Raw genomic sequence first — 23,172 nt, 5'->3', positions numbered from 1 at the left:
GGGCCTGAGCACTGTCCCTGGCTTCTTTTTGCTCAAGGCTAGCACTCTGCCACTTGAGCCACAGCACCGCTTCTGGCCATTTTCTGTATATGTGGTGCTGGGGAATCGAACCCAGGGCCTCATGTATATGAGGCAGGCACTCTTGCCGCTAGGCCATATCCCCAGCCCCTTTGTTCTTTTTTAAATAGAGTATCAGCCTTATTTAAATGCCCAGCCCAACATGGACTGTGATTTTCCTATTTATATATCCTCCATTGCTGGCACATCCCACTGTGCCTAGCTTTTATATTGGTTGAAATGATTTCACATACTTTGTGCATGGGCTGGTCTTGAACCAGTCTTCCTGATCTCCACTTTCTGAGTAGCTAAGATTATAGACATAAATCACCATGACTGGTATAACTCAGATTTTAAGTTAAACTGCCCACAGTTGGTTTGTTGTTGTTGTTGTTTTTTGTTTTTGTTTTGCCTTTTTATTACCACACATCAGGAGATATTTCTAAGGTCATTAATTCAATAGACATTTAATATTTGTTTATATTTGTAATTTACCATTTGTGATATATATATACAATTGAATGTGTAAATCAAGCTACTTAACATGTATTACCTCACAAAGGTACAGTTTTTGTAATGAGAACAGTTAAGATATACTTTCTTAGCAGTTGGCAAGTTCAAAGTATTAACTTTAACTCATATTAACTCATGATAATGTACAACAATTTTTGAACTTTGACAAGGGTAAAGGAAATTGTTTTTTCTAGTGTTTAAGTTTGGCCTTGAACTTGCTGCATTTACATGTTTAGCTCGTGTTCTACCACTTGAGCCCACACCTCTAGCCCAGCTTTTTGCTGGTTAATTAAGAGATGGAATATATCTCCAAGTTTTCTGCCAGGCTGGCCTCAAACTCTCTATCCTCAGGATTTTAGCCAGGCTAGGATTACATGCATGAATCACTGATGATGGCTTTGGTTTGTCTTTTTTGAGACAAAGTTTTAATATTTTGACTACATAATAAGTGTTAATTTCTGAGTAACCAAAAATAAGAATAAGAAAATAAGTGTATATGGGAAAAATAAACAGTCTTTCATTAAGTCAATTTAGTTATTGATGGTTGTAAGTTACTTCTTAAGTTAATATTTGGATTCTTTGCCAAAGCCATCTGTAGTTCTTATCAAAATTCCAGTGATGTCTTTCATATAAATAGGAAAAAATTTTAAATTCCAGTTGAACCACCAAAGTATCTGACAAGCCAAAGCAGTGTTGACCAAAAAGAACAAAGTTGGAAAGTTGGCACTGTGGTGTAAACTTATAATCCTGGTATTCTGGAGGCTGAGGCAGGAAGATAGTTTGAGGCCAGCCTAAGCAACATAGCAAAGAAGAAAGTCAGTGTTACTACATCACTTGGTTTGAAAATATACTACAAATCATTAATAATTTAAACAGCATTGTACTGCATAGAAAGAGTCACATATGGAACAAAGTAGTTCCAAAGTAAATATCCGTTTTCTTTTAAGAATTAACATGTAGGGCTGGGAATATGGCCGAGTGGCAAGAGTGCTTGCCTCGTATACATGAAGCCCTGGGTTTGATTCCTCAGCACCACATATATAGAAAATGGCCAGAAGTGGCGCTGTGGCTCAAGTGGCCGAGTTGCTAGCCTTGAGCAAAAAAAAACCAAGAACAGTGCTGAGGCCCTGAGTTCAAGCCCCAGGACTGGCAAAAAAAAAAAAAAAAAAATTAACATGTAATAACTGTACAGATCTTCTATGGGTTAAAGTATATTTCCACATATGTATGTCATATGTACCAACCAAATCAGGTAATTACTTTTGTATTTGGGGCCTTTAAGCTCCCCTTTTCTAGTTCCTAATGAGATATATAATAATAACTTATTATGAGCTAAATCTCTCCACTGTACTGTGAACATTACTTTTTCTAAATCTGTTTTGGTTTCCTTGGTCCTTTTTTTATACCCTTTCCCATAACTGAATCCATTGTCCAGTAATCAATATACAAATAGTAATACTAGGAGAAAAAAAAAGAACACAATTAAGATATACCCTCTTAAAAAATTCTTGTATGTAGTATTATATTGCTACATGTAGGCATTATGTTTTATAGCAGGTATTTATTCATGTTTTGTAACTTTAAATCAGTTGAACAACTCCCCATTTATAACATCTTTGCTAAGATATAATTTATGTAGGCTAAAACTCATACATTAAAAAATTATAAATACAGAGTATGTGGTGGACATGGTATCACATATCTGTAATCCCACTACTCTGGAGGCAGAGGCAGGAGAATAACCACAAGTTCCAAGAAGAAGGAAGGAAATTGAGAAAGAGGAGGAGGAATGAAAAGGAGCAGAGAAAGAAGTATGTGTTAATTCTGTTACAGCATTTGTATTTTTGTTTGGGTTGTTTTGTTTTTTTGCCAGTCCTGGGGCTTGAACTCAGGGCCTGGGTACTGTTGCTGGGCTTTTTTTGCTCAAGGCTAGCATTCTTCCACTTGAGCCACAGCTCTGCTTCTAGCTTTTTCTGTTTATGTACTACTAAGGAATCAAACCTAGGGCTTCATGCCTGTTAGTCAAGCACTATACCACTAAGCCACATTCCTAGCCCCAGCATTTGTATTTTTATTAGTCATGAAGAATACGTAGCCATATTATAAATTATATAGCCCTTGGAGCCTCTTGGGGAAGTACTGTCATTTTACTTACAACCTGATTTCCAAGACAAAAAAATGTTTTGATTTTATAATAAAAAAAATTACAGACAGGTGCTGGTGGCTCATGCCTGTAATCTGTAATCCTAGCTACTCAAGAGGCTGAGATCTGAGGATTGTGGTTCAAACCGAGCCCAGGCAGGAATGTCCCATTGAGACTCTTATCTCCAGTTAACCACCAAAAAAGCAGAAGTGATGCTGTGGCTTAGAGTTGTAGAGTGCTAGCCTTGAGCAAATAGGTCTCAGGGACAGCACCCAGGTCAAGCCCCACAACGGGCAAAAATGAAATAAAATAAGAAATTACAATTTCTTGTTGTATAGCTTTTCCTCAAACTTTAGGTTACATATCTAGTTAAATAAATAAAAAAAGTATGTACTTAGTAGTTGAATGCTGTGATTACACAAGTGTGTGCTACGACATCTAGCAGTAGTTGAATTTTTAATTATATTTTTCTGATTGACATATGCAGATGCCCCACGCCCTAATAGTCATGCTCGTCCTCCATCAACCAGTTTGATTTATGACTCAGACCTGGCTGTCTCCTATACTGACCTAGATAATCTCTTCAATTCTGATGAAGATGAACTGACAGTGAGTATCCTAATAAAGATTAAGTTTATTTTCTTTGATTCTATGCGAATTTATTTATTTATTTATTTATTTATTTTGGCCAGTCCTGGGGCTTGGACTCAGGGCCTGAGCACTGTCCCTGGCTTCTTTTTTTGCTTAAGGCTAGCACTCTGCCACTTGAGCCACAGCGCCACTTCTGGCCATTTTTTGTATATGTGGTGCTGGGGAATCGAACCCAGGGCCTCATGTATATGAGGCAGGCACTCTTGCCACTAGGCCATATCCCAGCCTTATGCGAATTATTTTTTGGAAATTTTTTTTTACTTCGTTCAAGCTCTTAACAATAAAAATATTTTGTAATAAAATAGCATTAATTGGTTTCTTTCAATTTATGTGTGAGTCATCTTGACATAGTCTTCTGTATTTTTTTGGGGGTGTGTGTGTGTTATTGGGGATTGACTCAGGATCTTACACTTTCTTTAGGTAAATGCACTACCAATTGAGTTACACTCCTAGCCCATCCTGTGAATTTTTTTTTTTTTTTTTTGGCCAGTCCTGGGCCTTGGACTCAGGGCCTGAGCACTGTCCCTGGCTTCTTTTTGCTCAAGGCTAGCACTCTGCCACTTGAGCTACAGCGCCACTTCTGGCCGTTTTCTGTATATGTGGTGCTGGGGAATTGAACCCAGAGCTTCATGTATACAAGGCAGGCACTCTTGCCACTAGGCCATATCCCCAGCCCCCCCATCCTGTGAATTTTGAGGGAGGTGGTTTCTTTCCTCCCTTTCTATGTATGTTTGAAGGATACAAAATTAAGTTCAATTTGAGCTCTGCCACATATTCTTTTGCAGTTCTTAGGAACCAGAATAATTTACCATTTTTTCATCTGCTAGTTTGAGAAGTGACTCTAAAATTGATTCAGCTAGAGAATATATTAAGTAATTAACATTAAGATTATATACCTTGGCTAGGAATATGGCTTCATGGTAGAGTGCTTGCCTTGCATGCATGAAGCTCTGGGTTCGATTCCTCAGCACCACATAAACAGAAAAATCCAGAAGTGGCACTGTGGCTCAAGAGGTATTGTGCTAGCCTTGAGCAAAAAGAAGCCAGGGACAGTGCTCGTGCTCAGGCCCTGAGTCTAAGCCCCAGGCCTGGCAATGTATATCTATCTATATATATCTATATGGATAGATACAGATGTGTGTGTGTGTGTGTGTGTGTGTGTGTGTGTGTGTATTTGTATGCCTTTTCAATTTATTAAGAAATACCAGTTCTGTAAGCCAAGTGTTGGTGGCTCACACCTAGAATCCTAGCTACTCAGGAAGCTGAGATCAGAGGATCGTGCCTTTCAGTCAGCCCAGGCAGGAAAGACTGTAAGACCCTTATCTTCAAATTAATAACCAGAAAACTAGAAGTACTCCTTTGGCTCGAAGTTGTAGATCAGTGGCCTTGAGCAAAAATGCTCAGTGTTGGTGCCCAGACCTGGAGTTCAAGGCCTAGAACTGACAAAAATAGAAAAAGAAATATCAGTTCTGCTGGGCACTGGTATCTCATACATACAATCCTTACTACTCAGGAGGCTGAGGATCTAAGGATGGTGGTTTGAAGCCAGCCCAGGCAGAAAAGTCCATGAGACTCTCTATCTCCAATAAACTACCAGAAGGCTGAAAGTGGAGCTATGTCAAATGGTAGAGACCTAGCCTTGAGCCAAAAAAAATAAAGTTCAGGGACAGTGCCCAGGGCTGGAGTTCAAGCCCTAGGACCAGTACAAACAAAACAATACAAAACATCAGATCTTCTGAATTTGTATGGCATGATATTAATCACAGATATACACCGTAATAATGAAAGAGGAAGGCAAAGGTAATATTTGCTTGTTTACACCTAAAGTTTAGAATGAAATTTGCAAGAATGTCAAGGCTCTAGCAAGTTAATTATGTACTTTATTATCATAAAACTGCATTCCTTTTTCATTTGCATAAAAGTAGCTTGGAGAGTTATAGCACATTTGGTCTTTGTTGTACTATGCAATATATACTATTAATCCTGTCAGGTCTGTATATATCTAGGTATTTTTGTATACATGTATATAAAAATAAGATGGTAGATATAGCCATATGTAAAAAATTTTATTCTCTATTCCATAATGTAGTGTATGTTTCACTAAATGAACATTACTTTGAGTGCTTTTGTATGTTTAGATGCTTTCTTTGCTACTATTTGTATATTAGCTTAGGCTCCTCTCTGGTAACAAGATTAGTCAGAGAGCTTGGTGTGCATTTGTATCTCAGAGGGCCTAGCAGAAAACACTACAAATGTCAGCTGTGAAAGCATCAATGATAGATTAAAGATGTTAAACTTAATATTAAAATGTATTTTTAGCCAGCGCTGGTAGCTTATACCTGTAATCCTAGCTACTCAGGAGGCTGCGATCTGAGTATCAAGTTTTAAAGCCAGCCTGGTAGGAAAGTTCATGAGACTTACCAATTAACCACCAAAGAGCCAGAAGTGGAGCTGTGGGTCAAGTCTTAGAGCATGCTAACCTTGAGCAATGCTTAGGCCCTGAGGTCAAATGTGAGGAACAGCACCAAACACACACACACACACACACACACTCACACACACTCTCTCTCTCTCTCTCTCTCTCTCTCTCTCTCTCTCTCTCTCTCTTCCATTTAGTGACTTTTATGAGATCTTTCAGAAGTTTGTGCTTAGTTTTTTACCTTTGCCAGAGGTAAGGAAAGTATTAAAACATGGTAAAAGTACAAACAGGAATTCAGATGGGTAATTGATTATATAGGGGACTTTAATTTCTTCTATTTAAAGAAATAAATGCTTTATGAGTATCTTATTAAGTTTCATTTTAAATCTACAAATCCTTTTTTAATAGGTTTTAAATTATTGATTATTCTTGCTTTTTTGTGTTTTGTTAGTTATTTTCTTTGGAGAACCATTTTCTATGTTAATTGGGTGGTTTATCAAATAACTATTTGGTGATTGCCTAAAATAAATTTTCTATCTTTAAATGATATCCAGTATGTATTTGTCACAGATTCAAAATACTATTTTTGATGAATGTATTTTACTTTTAACTTGCTTTTGAATGAGTACTACTTTGAGATCACATTGGATTTCAGGTAAATATGTGCTTTTTTTAAATAGCCTGGATCTAAAAAATCGGCGAATGGATCTGATGATAAAGCCAACTGCAAAGAATCAAAGACAGGAAATCTGGATCCCTTATCATGCATAAGTAAGCTTCCCAACCTGTGTTTTACATAAATTTGCAAACTTTTAATTCTCAACAAAGCTTCTTACTCCTTTTGTTTTAAACACAGATTCACCTCTTTGTAGTCTTATATTAAAATGTGTGTTTTATTAAATATAGGCACTGCAGATCTTCATAAGATGTATCCTACACCACCATCATTGGAACAACATATTTTGGGATTTTCCCCAATGAATATGAATAATAAAGAATATGGTAGTATGGATACAACACCTGGAGGAACTGTTCTAGAAGGAAGTAGTTCTAGTATAGGAGCACAGTTCAAAATTGAGGTTGATGAGGGATTTTGTAGCCCAAAACCTTCTGAAATTAAAGTAAGTGTTTTATTTTTCTAAAAAAAATAACATTTCCTATATTTCCTTATAGAATTAGTATGTTTCTATATTGAGAAATCCAAAATAGTTGATTCTAGCTTTGTAGCTAACCAATTTAAGGACTGAATTGTGACACTAAGAATGTATTTAAGAATAGAATAGAATTGTTTAAATTTTTTCTGTTCAAAGAATAGAAAAAAAGACAGAGTCAGTTTGTTTTTTGTTTTTCTTGTGTTATTTTGTCTCTAGAAGATGAGGTATTAAAAGTCTGCTGTCTTTGTATTACAGGATTTTTCTTATGTTTATAAACCTGAAAATTGTCAAGTACTAGTGGGATGTTCCATGTTTGCACCTCTAAAAACTCTGCCAAGCCAATGTCTGCCCCCTATCAAATTGCCTGAAGAGTGTATTTACCGCCAGAGTTGGACTGTTGGAAAATTAGAATTGCTTCCTTCCGGGCCTTCAATGCCATTCATCAAAGAGGGGTATGACATGTTCTTTTATTAATATGAACATTTATATAGGTTTAACTTTTCTTATAGAAAACCTTGTATGCTGGGAAAAGTTCATTTAAAAAAATTCTTTCCGCTGGGAATATGGCCTAGTGGCAAGAGTGCTTACTCGTATACATGAAGCCCTAGGTTCAATTCCCCAGCACCACATATATAGAAAACGGCCAGAAGTGGCGCTATGGCTCAAGTGGCAGAGTGCTAGCCTTAAGCAAAAAGAAGCCAGGGACAGTGCTCAGGCCCTGAGTTCAAGCCCAGGACTGGCAAAAAAAAAAAAAAAATCTTTCCTACTTGATTATAATGGTACTATGTATAAACTATTAGAAAACTGAAGACCATTATGTTCCTATTAAATTATTATCACTTTTTACACATGAATATCTCAAATGGGATTTTTTTTTTTACAATCAGTGATACTTTAGATGTTAGTGAAATATGTATATATCTCATATAGGAAGTTTATAGATAGTAATTTTGGTTGTGTAGGTATGGACATGGGTCTGTAGGCTTTATTGATAAGTTCAGTTTGATGATCTTAGTCTACAGCAATGACCAGAGTAGGTGTACTAAACAGAAATAAATCTTAAGTATACTTGTTGTTTTTGTATTGTCTATATTACAATTTTCAATGTTGCTGAAAAACATTTGGGGCATTTTTATAGCAGTATGTTTTTATGTATGTATCTGATTTTCTCTTTTGTTCTATTGACAGTAGTGATGGGAATAATATGGATCAAGAATATGGCCCTGCTTATACACCTCAAACCCATACATCTTTTGGGATGCCCCCTAGCAGTGCACCACCTAGTAACAGTGGAGCAGGAATTCTTCCTTCTCCATCCACTCCTAGGTTTCCAACTCCAAGGACTCCAAGGACACCTCGGACTCCTCGTGGAACTGGTGGGCCTGCAAGTGCTCAAGGTTCAGTCAAATATGAAAATTCAGACTTGTACTCACCAGCCTCCACCCCATCTACATGCAGACCCCTTAATTCTGTTGAACCCGCAACTGTCCCTTCTGTCCCTGAAGCACATAGTCTTTATGTAAACCTCATCCTCTCAGAGTCAGTTATGAATTTGTTTAAAGACTGTAACTTTGATAGTTGCTGTATCTGTGTCTGCAACATGAATATCAAGGGTGCCGATGTTGGAGTTTACATTCCAGATCCAACACAGGAAGCACAGTATAGGTGTACCTGTGGCTTCAGTGCAGTCATGAACAGGAAATTTGGAAACAATTCAGGACTATTTCTTGAAGATGAACTAGACATCATAGGACGCAACACCGACTGTGGTAAAGAAGCAGAAAAACGTTTTGAAGCTCTCAGGGCTAACTCTGCTGAACATGGAGGTCTAAAAGAATCTGAAAAATTGCCTGATGAGTTAATATTATTACTGCAGGATCAGTGCACTAATTTATTTTCACCCTTCGGAGTAACAGACCAAGATCCTTTTCCCAAAATTGGTGTAATTAGCAATTGGGTTCGTGTAGAAGAGCGTGACTGTTGTAATGACTGCTATCTTGCATTAGAACATGGGCGTCAGTTCATGGATAACATGTCAGGAGGAAAAGTTGATGAAGCACTTGTAAAAAGTTCATGCCTACATCCCTGGTCCAAACGAACTGGTAAGTATGTTAATTGTTTTATTGTTATTGTTTGGTTGTTTTCCCCTAGTTGTATAACTTGCTTTTCTCTCTTAGGGAAAAATATCTATTTACTGAGTTAAAAAGCCTTTTATGTGTTTCATTTGTTTGTTTGTTTGCTGGCCCTGGGGCTTGAACTCAGGGCTTGGGTGCTATCCCTGTGCCTCTTTGTACTCAAAGCTACCACTCTACCACTTGAGCCACAGAGCCACTTCCAACTTTTTCTGAGTAGTTGATTGGAGATGAGTCTCACGGACTTTTGGATGTTTCTGCCCTGGCTGGTTTCAAACTATGATCTGAGTAGCTAGGAATACAGGCATAAGCTACCAGTGCCCCACTCTTTGTATGCTCTTGATACTATTCTAGACTCATTAATGGACAAAGCAGACTTACTCCTTGCCCCTTTGAGCTAATAATTTAGATTTTAAACAAAATCATAATTAATTGTGTCACATATATTAGTGACAAATACTTGGAAGGAAGACAAAAAGCAGGGCAAAAAATAGAAAATTACAAATATTATTTTAGATGGATGATCAGAGAATATATTACTAATTAGGAATACTTAAACAGATTTGTACATAAAGTGAGAGAATGTTCCTTGTGTGGATTAACAGGAAAGAGTGTTATAGGCTATGCAGCATGCAAAGACCTTGAGGGAATACTGTGCTTGATGTATTTGAGGAACATAAGGAGGCTAATGGTTCCAGAATGCATTTGATGTTGGGAAAACTGGTTTGAGATGAAGCCTAAGAGGTGTCCAAACACCAAAATAATGTAGGAGGTTTTGGGGGGTGGGAGGGGAATAATTGGAATATGAACTTGGGACCTTTAATAAGTTCTGAAACAGACAAAACTAAATTATTCTTTATGTACACATAAAATTCAGGATTGGCTAATTCTTGATATTTTGCACATGTTCAGAATTGCTCAGGAATAGAATAGGAAAAAGCATTTATTTTATCAAATCTATTTTTGATAATCGAATTCTTGAACAGAAAATATAGTTACTCATTTTGTGGCTTAATTTCTTTTCTTTTATAATACTAGGATTTGCATTTGTGCTTTTTATCTCTTTTTTTTTTTTTTTTTTTTTTTTTTTTGGCCAGTACTGGGCCTTGGACTCAGGGCCTGAGCTTCTTCCTGCTCAAGGCTAGCACTCTGCCACTTGAGCCACAGCGCCGCTACTGGCCGTTTTCTGTATATGTGGTGCTGGGGAATCGAACCTAGGGCCTCGTGTATCCGAGGCAGGCAGTCTTGCCACTAGGCTATATCCCCAGCCCGCATTTGTGCTTTTTAGGCAGGCACTTTACTGCCAAGCCATGTCTTCAGGCCTTTTCCATACTGGATGGTTTTGATATATTTAGTGTGTGTGTGTGTGTGTGTGTGTGTGTGTGTGTGTGTGTGTGTGTGTGTGTGTGTGTGTGTGTGTGTGTGCTGGCATTTGTGCTTAAACTCTCAGCCTTATTTACACTGTCAGTTGGCTGGGGCAGTACACTTTAGCCGTACCTCCACTTCTGGCTCTTTGCTGGTTAATTGTAGGTAAGAGTCTCTTGGATGTGCCTGCCCAGACTAGCTTCAGACTGAGATTCTCTGGAGCTAGGATTGTTTTTTTTGTTTTGGAGCTAGGATTATAGGCATGAGCCATGTGCAATTGGTTTGGGTCTTGCTTTTTGTCTAGATCTGCCCTTGGTGCAGTCCTACTATTTTCCTGCCGTACATAGGATAACAGCTGTACATCACCATACCCCTTTGATCATCTGGCCTCCAAACCTAATCCTCCTGATTCAACTTCATGAGATAAAAAGGGGCCAGTAATTACTTTTTGATACATGACAATGTCAAGATACATCCAGGGCTGGGGATATGGCCTAGTGGCAAGAGCGCTTGCCTCATATACATGAGGCCCTGGGTTCGATTCCCCAGCACCACATATACAGAAAATGGCCAGAAGTGGCGCTGCGGCTCAAGTGGCAGAGTGCTAGCCTTGAGCAAAAAGAAGCCAGGGACAGTGCTCAGACCCTGAGTCCAAAGCTCAGGACTGGCAAAAAAAAAAATAGTGACAACAGGTTCTAAACTAAAATAGAAGAAAAAAGAAAATAGAAATAACTGCAAGCCATACAATTTAAAAAAAAAAACCCAAACCTCTTGTTTGGGGCTGGGAATATGGCCTAGTGGCAAGAGTGCTTGCTTCATATACATGAGGCCCTGGGTTCGATTCCCCAGCACCACATATATAGAAAATGGCCAGAAGTGGCGCTGTGGCTCAAGTGGCAGAGTGCTAGCCTTGAGCAAAAAGAAGCCAGGGACAGTGCTCAGGCCCTGAGTCCAAGGCCCAGGACTGGCAAAAAAAAAAGATACATCCAACGCATACTAGAAGACTGAATTTAAAAAAGGAAAAGAGCCAAGAGCTGTTGGTTATTTAATAACTGTCTCTGGTGGCACCCAGTTACTTTTAGAATATTGTCATTACCTCCAAAATAAATCCCATATCCATTAGTAGTCATGCACTGTTTCCCTCCACTCCTTTCTCTCAGCTGTAGGTTACCATTAGTCTTTTAGATTCTGTCCTAATAGATTTTCCTTATTTAGAAGTTTCTTAACCATAGAATTATATGTGACCTTTTATGACAGACCTTTTCCACTTGATGTTTAAAAGATTCATATATTACTTAATTTCTTTATTGCTGAACAGTATTCCATTTTATGAATATTAGTATTTTGCCTCTCTTTCTTTTTTTTTTCTTTTTTCTTTTCTCTTTTTGGTTGTCTAGAAGCAACTTAGGGCTTCACACTTGCCTGGCAGGTGCTGTACCACTTGAGCTGTGTCCCCAGCCTAGTTAGAGTATATTTTTAAATCAGTTAATCAAATTAATGGACATTGGATTATTTGTATATCTTGACTAATATAACACTATTAATATTTGGCTATATGTTTTCATATGGACATGCATTTTAATTGCTCTTAGGTAGATTAATTGGGTCATAAAACTGTTTAATATTTTCAGGGATTTTTCCAAAGGTCTTTCGCTCTTAATTTCAGCTAGTAATGTTTAAGTGTCCTATGTGTTCTGAACCAGTATCAACTCATATCACCAAACACTCCCTCCCCCCCTTTTTTTATTTTGTGCCAGTCATGGGGCTTGAACTTGGGCCCTGAACATTGTCTTTGAGCTTTTTTTGTGTGTGTGTGGAAAAAAATGTATATTTATAATTAGCCAGCTGGACTCAGTTTAGATAATTCCAATTTTGTTGGCAACATCTAAGGCATCATAATCAGGACCTAGTCGAACATATGCTTTCTTCCTTCCATCAGGTCTGATCAGGGTATTGACCTTAGCTACATCAATGTCATAGAGCTTCTTCACAGCCTGTTTGATCTGATGCTTGTTGGCCTTGACATCTACAATGAACACAAGTGTGTTGTTGTCTTCTGTCTTTTTCATGGCTGACTCAGTGGTCAGGTGGAACTTTATGATAGCATAGTGATCAAGCATGTTTGTCTTTGGGGCACTCTTTCTAGGGTATTTGGGCTTTATCCGGAGCTGCAGCGTCTTGGGCCGCCGGAAGGGTGGTGAAGTGCACATCTTTTTCTTTTTGTTACTGTGGACACCTTTCAGCCCTGCCTTCTTGGCCTTCAAAGCCTTTTCCTTGGCTTCAGCTTTAGGAGGGACCGAAGCTCCCTTCTTCGCTTTCAGCGCCATCTTGGTGAAAAGTGTCTTTGAGCTTTTTTGCTCAAGACTTGTGCTCTACTACTTGAGCTCTATTTTGGGTTTTTGGTAGTTATTTATAGATAGGAGTCTCGTGGATTTTCCTGCCTGGGCTGGATTTGAACAATGAATCTCAGATCCCAGCCTCCTGAGTAGCTACTGGACTACAAGTATGAAACACGAGTGCACAACTAATGAATCTTTTTTATTACAGTAATCATAGTATGAAGTGGTATCTTATTCTGGAAGTCTTGTATTTCCTTAGTGAAAAATGTTATGCACCTTTTCATATATTTAATGCCTGTTTTTATATCTGTTTTGGAGAAATATCTTTTTAGGTTCTTTGCCTGTTTCTGTTTTATTTTGTTTTGTTTGAGGGGTAGGAATAGGGTAGGATCTCATATAGGATTGGTTTATCTCAGCTTCCCAAGTGCTGGGATTACAGGTATATGCCACCACACTTGGCTTTGCTTGTTTTTAAAGTTAGGATGTCTTGTTTCAAGTTATTTTGTCTTTTTATTATTTAGTTACCCCTGTTCTTTATATGTTTTGGGTCACTGTCTCTTACAACACATGATTAGAAAGTATTTTATTTATTTATTTTTATTCTTTTTTTGCTGGTTCTGGAGCTTAAACTTGGGATCTCGTGCTCTGGCTTGGCTTTTTGCTCAAGACTGGCACTCTATCACTTGAGCCATGCCTCCAGTTCTATCCTTTTACTTTTCTTTTATTATTTAAATTTTGTTGACAAGGTGTTGTGCAAAAGGGGTCCAGTTACATAATAAGGCAGTGAGTACATTTCTTGTGATATCTTACATCCTCGTTTTTCTTTCCCTTCCCTAGATCAGGTAGGCATACATATAATACCCAGTGTACCAAAATCATGTACAGTAACCATGTGGTATACGCAAAAGGAAATTCACCCAGAACTTTAAATGTAACGTCAACAATAGAGTCCTCCTGTGTCCTTCTCTTGGAGTTGTTTTTGCTTATCCTCGTCTTATATGATCATAAATGTACATAGCTGTTGAGCTATTGTGATCCACTGATAGGTCTATTTTAGACCTTTTTATGTTTAGTAGTTGTTTGGTTTTAGATACATAATGTAAGGTCGCTGACCCAAACCTGTGGAAATACCATTTGAAAAGAAGTTTGTTGTTTCACAGACCTGGTCTCTAGTGTCCCCACCCGCCCCCCCTAACAGTCATATATTAAGGAGGCCATTCCCCTTTGTTCTCTGTGTTCTAGGCTTGTCTCACTTAACATTATTTGTTCAAGTTCTGACCATTTCCCTGCAAATACCAATATTCTATCATTTCTAATCGCTATGTAGTATTCCATTGTGTATAGGTACCACATTTTTTGGATCCATTCATCTGTAGAGGGGCATCTGGGCTGTTTCCATATTTTGGCTATTTTGAATTGTGCAGTGATAAACATGGATGTGCAGATATCTTTCTGATATCCTGAGACCTGTTGTTCAGGATGGATGCCTAGGAGTGGTATGGCTGGGTCATAGGGTAGGTCTATGCTGAGCTTTTTGAGGAACCTCCATACTGTTCTCCAAAGTGGTTGTACTAATTTGCACTCCCTCCAACAGTGGAGAAGGGTTCCTCTTTCCCCGCATTCCCTCCAGCATTTGCTGTTGGCTGAGTTCAGAGTATAGACCATTCTAACTGGAGTGAGGTGGTATCTCAGGGTTGTTTTTATTTGCATTTCTTTTACTGCCATGGATGTCGAACATTTCCTCATATGTTTCTTTGCCATTTTTATCTCTTCTCCTGTGAAGTCTCTCTTTAGCTCCTTTGCCTATTTAATAATTGGTTTACTGGGTTTGGAGGAGGTTAGTTTTTTGAGTTCTCTGTAGGTGACGGATATTAGGCCTTTGTCTGTTGCTGTGCTGGTGAAGATCCTTTCCCATATGGTTGGCTGTCTTTCTAGTTTGGTGGCCATGTCTTTAGCTGTGCAGAAACTTTTTATTTTGTAGTAGTCCCATTTGTCGAGTCTCTCCCCTATCTGTTGTGCCCTTGGGACTATATTCAGGGAAGTTCCGGGCTTGGAATATGGCCTAGTGGTAAGAGTGCTTGTCTCCTATACATGATGCACTAGGTTCAATTCCCCAGCACCACATACATACAAAACGGGCAGAAGTGGCACTGTGGCTCAAGTGGCAGAGTGCTAGCCTTGAGCAAAAAGAAGCCAGGGACAGTGCTCAGGCCCTGAGTCCCAAGCTCCCGTACTGACAAAACAAAAACAAAAACCCACCAAAAAAACCCCTCAGGAAGTTCCTTCCTGTGCCTATAAGTTCTAGCCTAAGTTCTTTCCTACTCTGTCCTTCAGTAGTTTCAAGGTTCAGGTCTGATGTTGAGGTCCTTGATCCATTTTGAGTTGATCTTGGTGCATGGTGATAGGCTAGGGTCTACTTTGAGTTTTCTACATATGGCTGCCCAGTTTTCCCAGCACCAGTAGTTGAAGAGACTATGGTTTTTTTCAATTGTATGTCTTTAGCTCCTTTGTCGACTATCAGCTGACTGTAAGAATGCGGCTTTATTTCTGGGTCTTCTATTCTATTCCATTGGTCTTCAGGTCTGTTTTTATACCAATACCAGACTGTTTTTGTTATGATGGCTCTATAATAGAGTTTGAAGTCTGGTATTTTGATTCTTCCTGTGCTGCTTCTTTTGCCAAGAATTGCTTTGGCTATTTCCATATGAATTTATGGGTTGTTTTCTCTATTTCAGTGAAGAATGTAGCTGGGATCTTGATGGGGATTGATTTTACTTTTCTTGTTTACATTCTTTGAAGCTTAATTTTTAATTTGATGAAGTCTTTTTTCCTCAGCACATAGTGTATGTAATTATATTTTTTCATGTTAGTCTTCCTTCTATGATATTACTAGGTCCCTGAAGACATAAGTAAGAATTGGTTTACATAATGTTCTCAGTAACTAGCACAGTTCTTGACCCATAGTGGATCCTCACTTAAATTTATTTTTAAAGAATGAAATAATTAAACTGGGAATAATGGCTCATGCCTGTAATTCTAGATACTAAGAAGACTTAAGATCTTGAGGCTTGCAGTTTGAGGCCAGCCTGGATAGAAAAGTTCTCTAGATCCCATCTCCAAAATAACCAGCAAAAAAGCAAGATTGGAGTCATGGTAAAAGTGATAAGTCACCAAGTACCAGTTGGCTCATGTCTTCATTGTAGCTACTCAGAAAGTTGAAATCTGATTATTATGGTTCAAGGCCAACTCACCCAGGAAAGTACATGAGACTCTTATCTCCAGTTAACAGTGAAAAAGCTGTGACTCAAGTAGTAGAGTACTAGCCTTGAGCAAAAAATCTCTGGGACAGTACCCAGGCCCTGAGTTCAAGCCCCAGGACCAGCAGTACAGAAAAGAAAAAGTGGTAAAGTGGCCAGCTTAGTAAGCCCAAGACCCTGAATTCAAACTTCAATTACACACACACACACACACACACACACACACACACACACACAAACGAGAACATGAGAATCACAGTTAATTAGAATCAAAATACAAATTCTGAGCTTCACTAGGTAAGAATTTTTTGGAGTGAGGACAATGTATATATTCTTTAAAAGTTCCATAATGAACAGCTGTAGCCAGTGATAACCTTTTGATACTGTCTACATGTGAATATATAAATATTTATATGTGAATATATAAACATTTCTAAATGTATAAAATATTTTCAGTTTTATAATCTCTCTCTCTCTTTTTTTTTTTTTTTTGCCAGTCCTGGGGCTTGAACTCTGGGCCTTGGCACTCTCCCTGAGTACCTTTTGCTCAAGGCTATAGCACTCTACCACTTGAGCCATAGCACTACTTCTGGCTTTTTCTGTGTATGTGATAGTGAGAGCTTCATGCATGATAGGCAAGCACTCACCACCAAGCCACACTCCCAGCCCTATAATCTTTTTTTTATATACTAGTATACTAGTTATTAAGGTATGTCAGATAGCTCTATCACTTCTAATGACTAAATAGTGTATGTTACTTAAGCAAAATTGTAAGCCACTGTATTTGGATTAAATTACTTGTTTCTGTATACTAATTTGGTAATAAAACTAGCAGGAAATTAAAACCAGCATTGATAAATTTTAGGTGGTGGTTATAATATTAAGATTTTTAATGTCATAACATGCACAGATTGATATAATGATACATCTGAATCATCTGAAAGTCATATGAATTATATGCATGTCATTTAGTGATGTTTCTTTCAGTCATTTGATGTTTCCAAAATCACCTTATATACTTACTTTGAGAATTGATCAAAAATGTATTTGATGATTAAGATTATCAGTTACTTTTCAAGTTTTATATTTCACAGTTGTCTCTTTTTGTGTGTGGTTATGGAGATTGAATCCAATGCTTTGCTTATGCCAAGGAAGTACTCTGCCACTGATTAATACTTATTTCTGAAATATATTTCAGAATTATTAGAGTCTTATCAAATTGTTTATCATGGCTACTCTTAGATAACCCTTTTCCCAGATAATCAATAATAAAGCGACGTGATTTTTAAACTGTATAAACAGTTTCTGGTAAAATATCTGTAGGTAGTGGTTCATACCTGTAATCTTAACTACTCAAGATGCCAAGACCTGGAAGATTGAACTTTGAAGCAGCCAGGGAGGAAAAGTCTGTGAGTTTCCCATCTCCGTTAACAGCAAATACCACACTGGAGGCATGATTTAAATAGTAGAGTGCTAGCTTTGAAAAAAGCCAAGCAAAATTTGAAGGCCTTAAATTCAATCCCTGATAGTGACACAAATTTAAAAAAAAAAATGAATGTAGAGAGCCAGTGGTTCATTCCTTTAATCCTAGCTACTCTGGAGGCTAACATCTGAAGATTGTAGTTTGAAGCCAGTTTGGGCAGGAAAGTGTGCAAGACTCTTTTATCCAATCAACTACTCAGAAAAAGCTGGAAGTGACACTGTGGCTCAAGTGGTAGAGCATTAGCCTTGAACACAAAGAGGTTCTGGGACAGCTCCCAGGCCCTGAGTTCAAGCCCCAGGACTGGTTAAAATAAGCAAAAACAAAAACAAGAAAACCCTAACAATAGACCAAATAAATGCAACAATAAGATTTTGTTAATTTATAAACTGATTGGTAAATATCTTAAGGAAATACATTTTTTAATATGTCTCTACGCATGCTAATCATATGTTGCACCATTGGGTTTTTTGTCAGTCATGGGGCTTAAACTCAGGGCCTGGATTCTGTCTCTGAGCTTTTCTGCTCAAGGCTTAGTGCTCTAGTACTTGAGCCACAGTGCTACTTCCAGCCTTTTCTGAGTAATAAGAAATAAAGAGTCTCATAGACTTTCTTGCCCAGACTGGCTTCGACCCATGATCATCAGATCTCTGTTTGATTGCAGGCATGAGCCACCATCACCCAGCTCAAAACTAAACTTTTTTGTTGTTGCTGGTTTTGGGGTTTGAACTCATGGCTTGGATGCTGTCCCTGAACTCTTGCTCAAGGCTAGTGCTCTACCACTTTGAGCCACAACACCACTTTAGGTTTTCTGGTGGATAATTGAAGATAAGTGTCTGCCAATGCTTAGCAAAAGTAAACTTTTATAGATGTATTTCATAGCTTAAAAATCTGTGTTAAAGCTGGGGGCTGGGGGCTCACTCCTGTAATCCTAGCTACTCAAGAGGTTGAGATCTGAGGATCACGGTTCAAAGCCAGCTCAGGCAGGAAAAGTCCAATAAACCACCAGAAAACCGGAAGTGGCGCTGTGGCTCAAGTGGTAGAGCCCTAGCCTTGAGCTGAAGAGCTCAGGTACAGTGCCTAGGCCCAGAGTTCAAGCCCCATGACAGATTAAAAAAAAAAAAAATCTGAAAGGGGGAGAGGGAAGGGGGGAATGAGGGAGGAGGTAACAAACAGTATAAGAAATGTATCCAATGCCTAATGTATGAAACTGTAACCTCTCTGTACATCACTTTGACAATAAAAAAAGAAAGAAAAAAAATCTGTGTTAACCATATACTCTATTAACTCATCTTTTTTTTTTTTTTTTTTGGTCTTTTTAATGCTTGTAGATGTGAGTATGCAGTGCTCACAGGATATACTTCGAATGCTCCTCTCACTTCAGCCAGTTCTTCAGGATGCTATTCAGAAGAAAAGAACAGTAAGACCTTGGGGGGTCCAAGGTCCGCTTACCTGGCAACAGTTTCACAAAATGGCTGGCCGAGGCTCTTACGGTAAATGATTTATGGGTCATTTTATATGAGACATCAGATCCATGCCCAACTAGAATAAGCACATCAGCCTTCCTTAAATATTTAAGTCCACTGTTGTCCATTTCTTCTGATTCTGGCCTTTCTTTCAACATTTCCAACAATCACTTTTCTTAGGTTCTGTGATCTCACTTCACTAGGAGCATTTTCACTTAGATCTGTTTCCAGTAAAGATTTTTATTTGAAGTAAAGGTTATAATTCTGACACCTCTCTAAAATCCTCAAACTACTTTGTCCTGTTTCATAAAATTGAATGGGAAAGGTGGAGAACTAGGGAGTTATGGAGGTAATTGTAGTGTTAAAATACCCATGGTCTCCTTGTCCCTCTGGGTGGAACTCAGAGACTTATACATGCTATGAAAGTAGTCTATCATAGCCCAGCCCTAGAATAATAGCTGTTAAAATAGAAATTGTAGTTTCTGTGCAGAGTTTCAGAATGTAGTGTGTATATTTGCCTATGTTTTACTTTTATGAATGACTGAATAATTCAAATGTCATATAAACTGATACCCCGTGAATAATGCAGTTCAATAGAATTTCTTAATACAAATGTATATTTTTTTAAAAACCAGAATATTTATTTCTGTACCTTACTGATTTTGGTGATTAACTATTTCTTCAACTTTTGACATATTTTGGTTTTTAAATTTTGTTTAAATGCATTTTTTTTAACTAGGAACTGATGAATCTCCGGAACCACTGCCTATCCCCACATTTTTGTTGGGTTACGATTATGATTTTCTGGTGCTTTCTCCATTTGCTCTCCCTCATTGGGAGAGACTTATGCTGGAACCTTATGGGTCTCAAAGAGATATAGCCTATGTTGTACTATGTCCAGAGAATGAAGCTTTGTTAAATGGAGCCAAAAGCTTTTTTAGAGATCTTACCGCAATATATGAGGTAGGTGTTTTTAAAAGAATTGGCATTTTAAAGTGACCTTTATGTATGTATAAACTACATTGGAAGTTCAGATGATTGGAACATCTGATAATGGTTTAGAGAATACATTTTTTATTCTCTTGCTAGCCAAGTAAGTACATTCTGCCAACCTTGAGTTGGTTTCTTTGTTAGATGTATATGCCATGGGTTCTAGTGGAAAACAATATATGGGGGGAGGGGTTAGATAGTGAAGGTAGTATGTGTGTGTGTCTCATTAAATAACCTTTTGTATGCTGGACCATGCCTATAATCCTACCGTGTGGTAGCTGAAGCAGAAAGAGACTAGCCTGAGACTAGCCTTAGCCACACCGTGAGTTTCAGGCCAAAGTCAGCTATATAGTGAGACCTTCTCTTAAAAATTAAAATTCTATCTCCAATTAACCACCAAACAGTTGGAAGTAGAGCTGTCGTTCAAGTAGTAGAGGACCAGCTTTGAGTAAAAAAGCTCAAAGATTGTGCCCAGGCCCAGACTTCAAGCCCCAGGATCAGCATTAAAAACAAACAGGGTATAATCCGAGCTATGTATGAGGCTGGTATCTGATGCTCATGGCTCAAAGCCAGCCCAGGCAGACAAATCTGAGACTCTTATTTCCAATCAACCAGAAAAAAGCAGATGTGTAGGCCTGGCTCAAGTGGTAGAGATGGATCTCACATTTATTGCATAGGCAGTGTTAGACTCTGATCTTCTTATTTATTTATACTCCCTGCATATCTAAGGAAGGTATTGGTTGGAATGAGCATCTTGCTAGCTTTTTACCAGGTTGACCTCAAATTTCAGTTTTCCTAATCGCATTACAAACATTAGCTACTTCATTCAGCCTATTAAAGGCTTTGAGTTAGGCATAGTGGTGACCTCAAACTTCAGTCTTCCTGATCCCATTACAGACACTAGCCACTGCATCCAGCCTATTAAAGGCTTTGAGTCAGGCATGATGGTTCAAACCTATAATCCTAGCGACTTGAAAGACTGGGACTTGTGGTTCAAGGCAAGCTCAAGCAAAAAAAAGTTCAAGATTCTATTTCAACTAATGGCTGGGTATAGTGGTGCTCAATTATTATCCCTGTTGTAAGGAAAAAAAAATAATGGCGAAATGTTATGCAACTGTCATCCCAGCGAATTTTTAAAGGAAAAAGGTTTATGGTTCTATTCTTTTCCCTTGATATTGAACTTATTTTTAATAGCTTATATAACTTAATTTATATGTATCTTGATGATGTAATAAATTTGCTAATTCTACTTTCTCTGTATATGTTTATAGTCTTGTCGATTAGGTCTGCATAGACCTATTTCTCGACTGCTGACAGATGGAATCATGAGAGTGGGATCTACTGCCTCAAAGAAACTATCAGAAAAGTTGGTAGCAGAATGGTTTTCTCAGGCAGCGGATGGTGACAATGAAGCTTTTTCTAAACTCAAGCTTTATGCACAAGTCTGCCTATTTGATCTAGGTATTATATTTTCATTTACAATATAAGGTTTGTTTTAGCAAAGTGTTTTGTAAATTAATCTTACTGGAATATAGCCTTTGCCATTTATTTACACGTTATCTCTTCCTGCTTTTGTGCAATAAAGTCAGAGATAAGTAGTTGTGACATAGACTGGTGTATGTAAAACTTTTCTTTAAGAAATGTATTTTGACTACTGGTGTAAGGATTCCATTAGGTTGAAATTGTGAGTACTGAACTAGTTTCTGTTGCTTTTTTATAGGATCTGATGTCTTGTTTGTGTTAAAATTTGTGATTTATTGTGTGTGGCATAAAATAATTTGTAGTTAACCTCTACAATACCACATAATAGTTCTTTGCTATAGTTGGAAAAAAGAAAAGTTATTTAAGATACCAAGTTTTTTGTTAATATTTGTAAGTTAAATGTATCTGATGTATCTGAAAGGTACTTTTAAAAATACTGATCATTGGGGTTGGGGATAGCTTAGTAGGTAGAGCATGTGATTAGAACTTCCTTTAGACTCAACCCAGAGAGATTCAGTACCAAACTGTTGAATTAAATTAGACATGTCTATAATTTGAGCCTCATAACATTCTTTCATTTTATATTTTAATTAGCTATCAGTGTAGACAATATTTTTTCAACTTGTCATTTAGGAACACTTCCAGTGGTTTGGTGAAAATTTGCTTTATACTGTTTTTTACATTTAATTGTGCCTAGGTAGTAGAATTTTACTCCACTTACATAATCTTTCTGTAATTTATATAAAAGTGCTCAGTTTATTTTTACAGTTCCACTTAAATTTGTTGATTTAGTTTCTAGGAAAAAAATAGAAAGTTTGTGCTACACTGTTATCCTCCTTTAGAGGATAACTACCAAGAAAATATTAACTAGATTATTTTTTATTTATACAATGGTATTTTTTAAAAAAGGACTGAAATAAAGAATTGAGTATCCTGTTTTTATTCTTTAGGTCCTTATCTTGCTTCCCAGCCACTGGATAGCTCTCTGCTTTCCCAGCCAAACTTAGCTGCCCCTACGAATCAGTCTTTGATTCCTCCACCTCAGATGGCAAATACTGGAAATGCTAATACTCCATCTGCCACCATAGCATCTGCAGCAAGTACCACTATGACAATGACTTCGGGTGTTGCCATATCAACTTCACTTACCACAGCTAATTCGACTTTGACTACCACTTCATCTTCATCCTCTGCCAGCTTGAATAGTGGAGTATCATCAAATAAATTACCTTCATTTCCGCCTTTTGGCACTATGAACAGTAGTGGTACAGGACCCATGTCTACACAAGCAAGTACAGTTCAGAGTGGCCCACTAGGAGGTCAACCATCATCAGCTTTACAGACAACTGGAATTGCAGGAGAGTCATCATCACTTCCCACTCAACCACATCCTGATGTGTCTGAAAGGTACCTTTAAAAATACTGATTCTTGAGCTTGGGAGTATGGATTAGTGGTAGAGTGCTTGCCTAGCATGCATGCAGCCCTGGATTCAATTCCTCAGTACCACATAAACAGGGAAAAAAAAAAAAAAAAAAAGAAGAAGAAGCTGGAAGTGGCGCTGTGGCTCAAGTTGCAAAGTGCTAGCCTTGGCAAAAGAAGGTCAGGGACATGCCCAAGTCCGGAATTCAAGCCCACGCATACACACAAAGCAAACTGATCCTTGAGAACTGAAAATAGCTCTCAAGTAGAGAGCTTAAGGCCTCAAATTCAGTCCACTGTACTG

General features: G+C 38.0%; 2 protein-coding genes across 3 annotated transcripts in view; one reads left to right on the top strand and one right to left on the bottom strand.

Annotated features, from left to right (window-relative positions):
- The window catches only part of Med13 (mediator complex subunit 13), a 100,970-nt gene that overhangs the window by 57,765 nt on the left and 20,033 nt on the right, over positions 1-23,172 (top strand). Inside the window, exons 12-20 of one of the 2 annotated variants that reach the window (XM_048366385.1) lie at positions 3,201-3,322; positions 6,464-6,554; positions 6,690-6,904; positions 7,193-7,389; positions 8,129-9,039; positions 18,842-19,003; positions 19,716-19,939; positions 21,238-21,427; positions 22,399-22,855. In XM_048366385.1, the coding sequence (XP_048222342.1) occupies positions 3,201-3,322; positions 6,464-6,554; positions 6,690-6,904; positions 7,193-7,389; positions 8,129-9,039; positions 18,842-19,003; positions 19,716-19,939; positions 21,238-21,427; positions 22,399-22,855 (2,569 nt within the window). Of the gene's footprint in view, positions 1-3,200; positions 3,323-6,463; positions 6,555-6,689; positions 6,905-7,192; positions 7,390-8,125; positions 9,040-18,841; positions 19,004-19,715; positions 19,940-21,237; positions 21,428-22,398; positions 22,856-23,172 lie in introns of both variants that reach the window. The other variant, XM_048366384.1, reaches the window with a different exon arrangement.
- On the bottom strand, positions 12,248-12,761 carry LOC125366009 (60S ribosomal protein L23a-like). Its single transcript, XM_048366389.1, has one exon. The coding sequence runs from the start codon at positions 12,759-12,761 to the stop codon at positions 12,291-12,293; it is 471 nt and encodes a 156-aa protein (XP_048222346.1). The 3' UTR covers positions 12,248-12,290.

This window comes from Perognathus longimembris, chromosome 17, assembly GCF_023159225.1.
Source record: "Perognathus longimembris pacificus isolate PPM17 chromosome 17, ASM2315922v1, whole genome shotgun sequence".
Taxonomy (NCBI): domain Eukaryota; kingdom Metazoa; phylum Chordata; class Mammalia; order Rodentia; family Heteromyidae; genus Perognathus; species Perognathus longimembris.
This window is presented reverse-complemented; position numbering and strand designations above follow the sequence as displayed.

Excerpts from the sequence above, each read along its gene's own strand:
- LOC125366009 (XM_048366389.1), bottom strand. The coding sequence starts at position 12,761 with ATGGCGCTGAAAGCGAAGAAGGGAGCTTCGGTCCCTCCTAAAGCTGAA.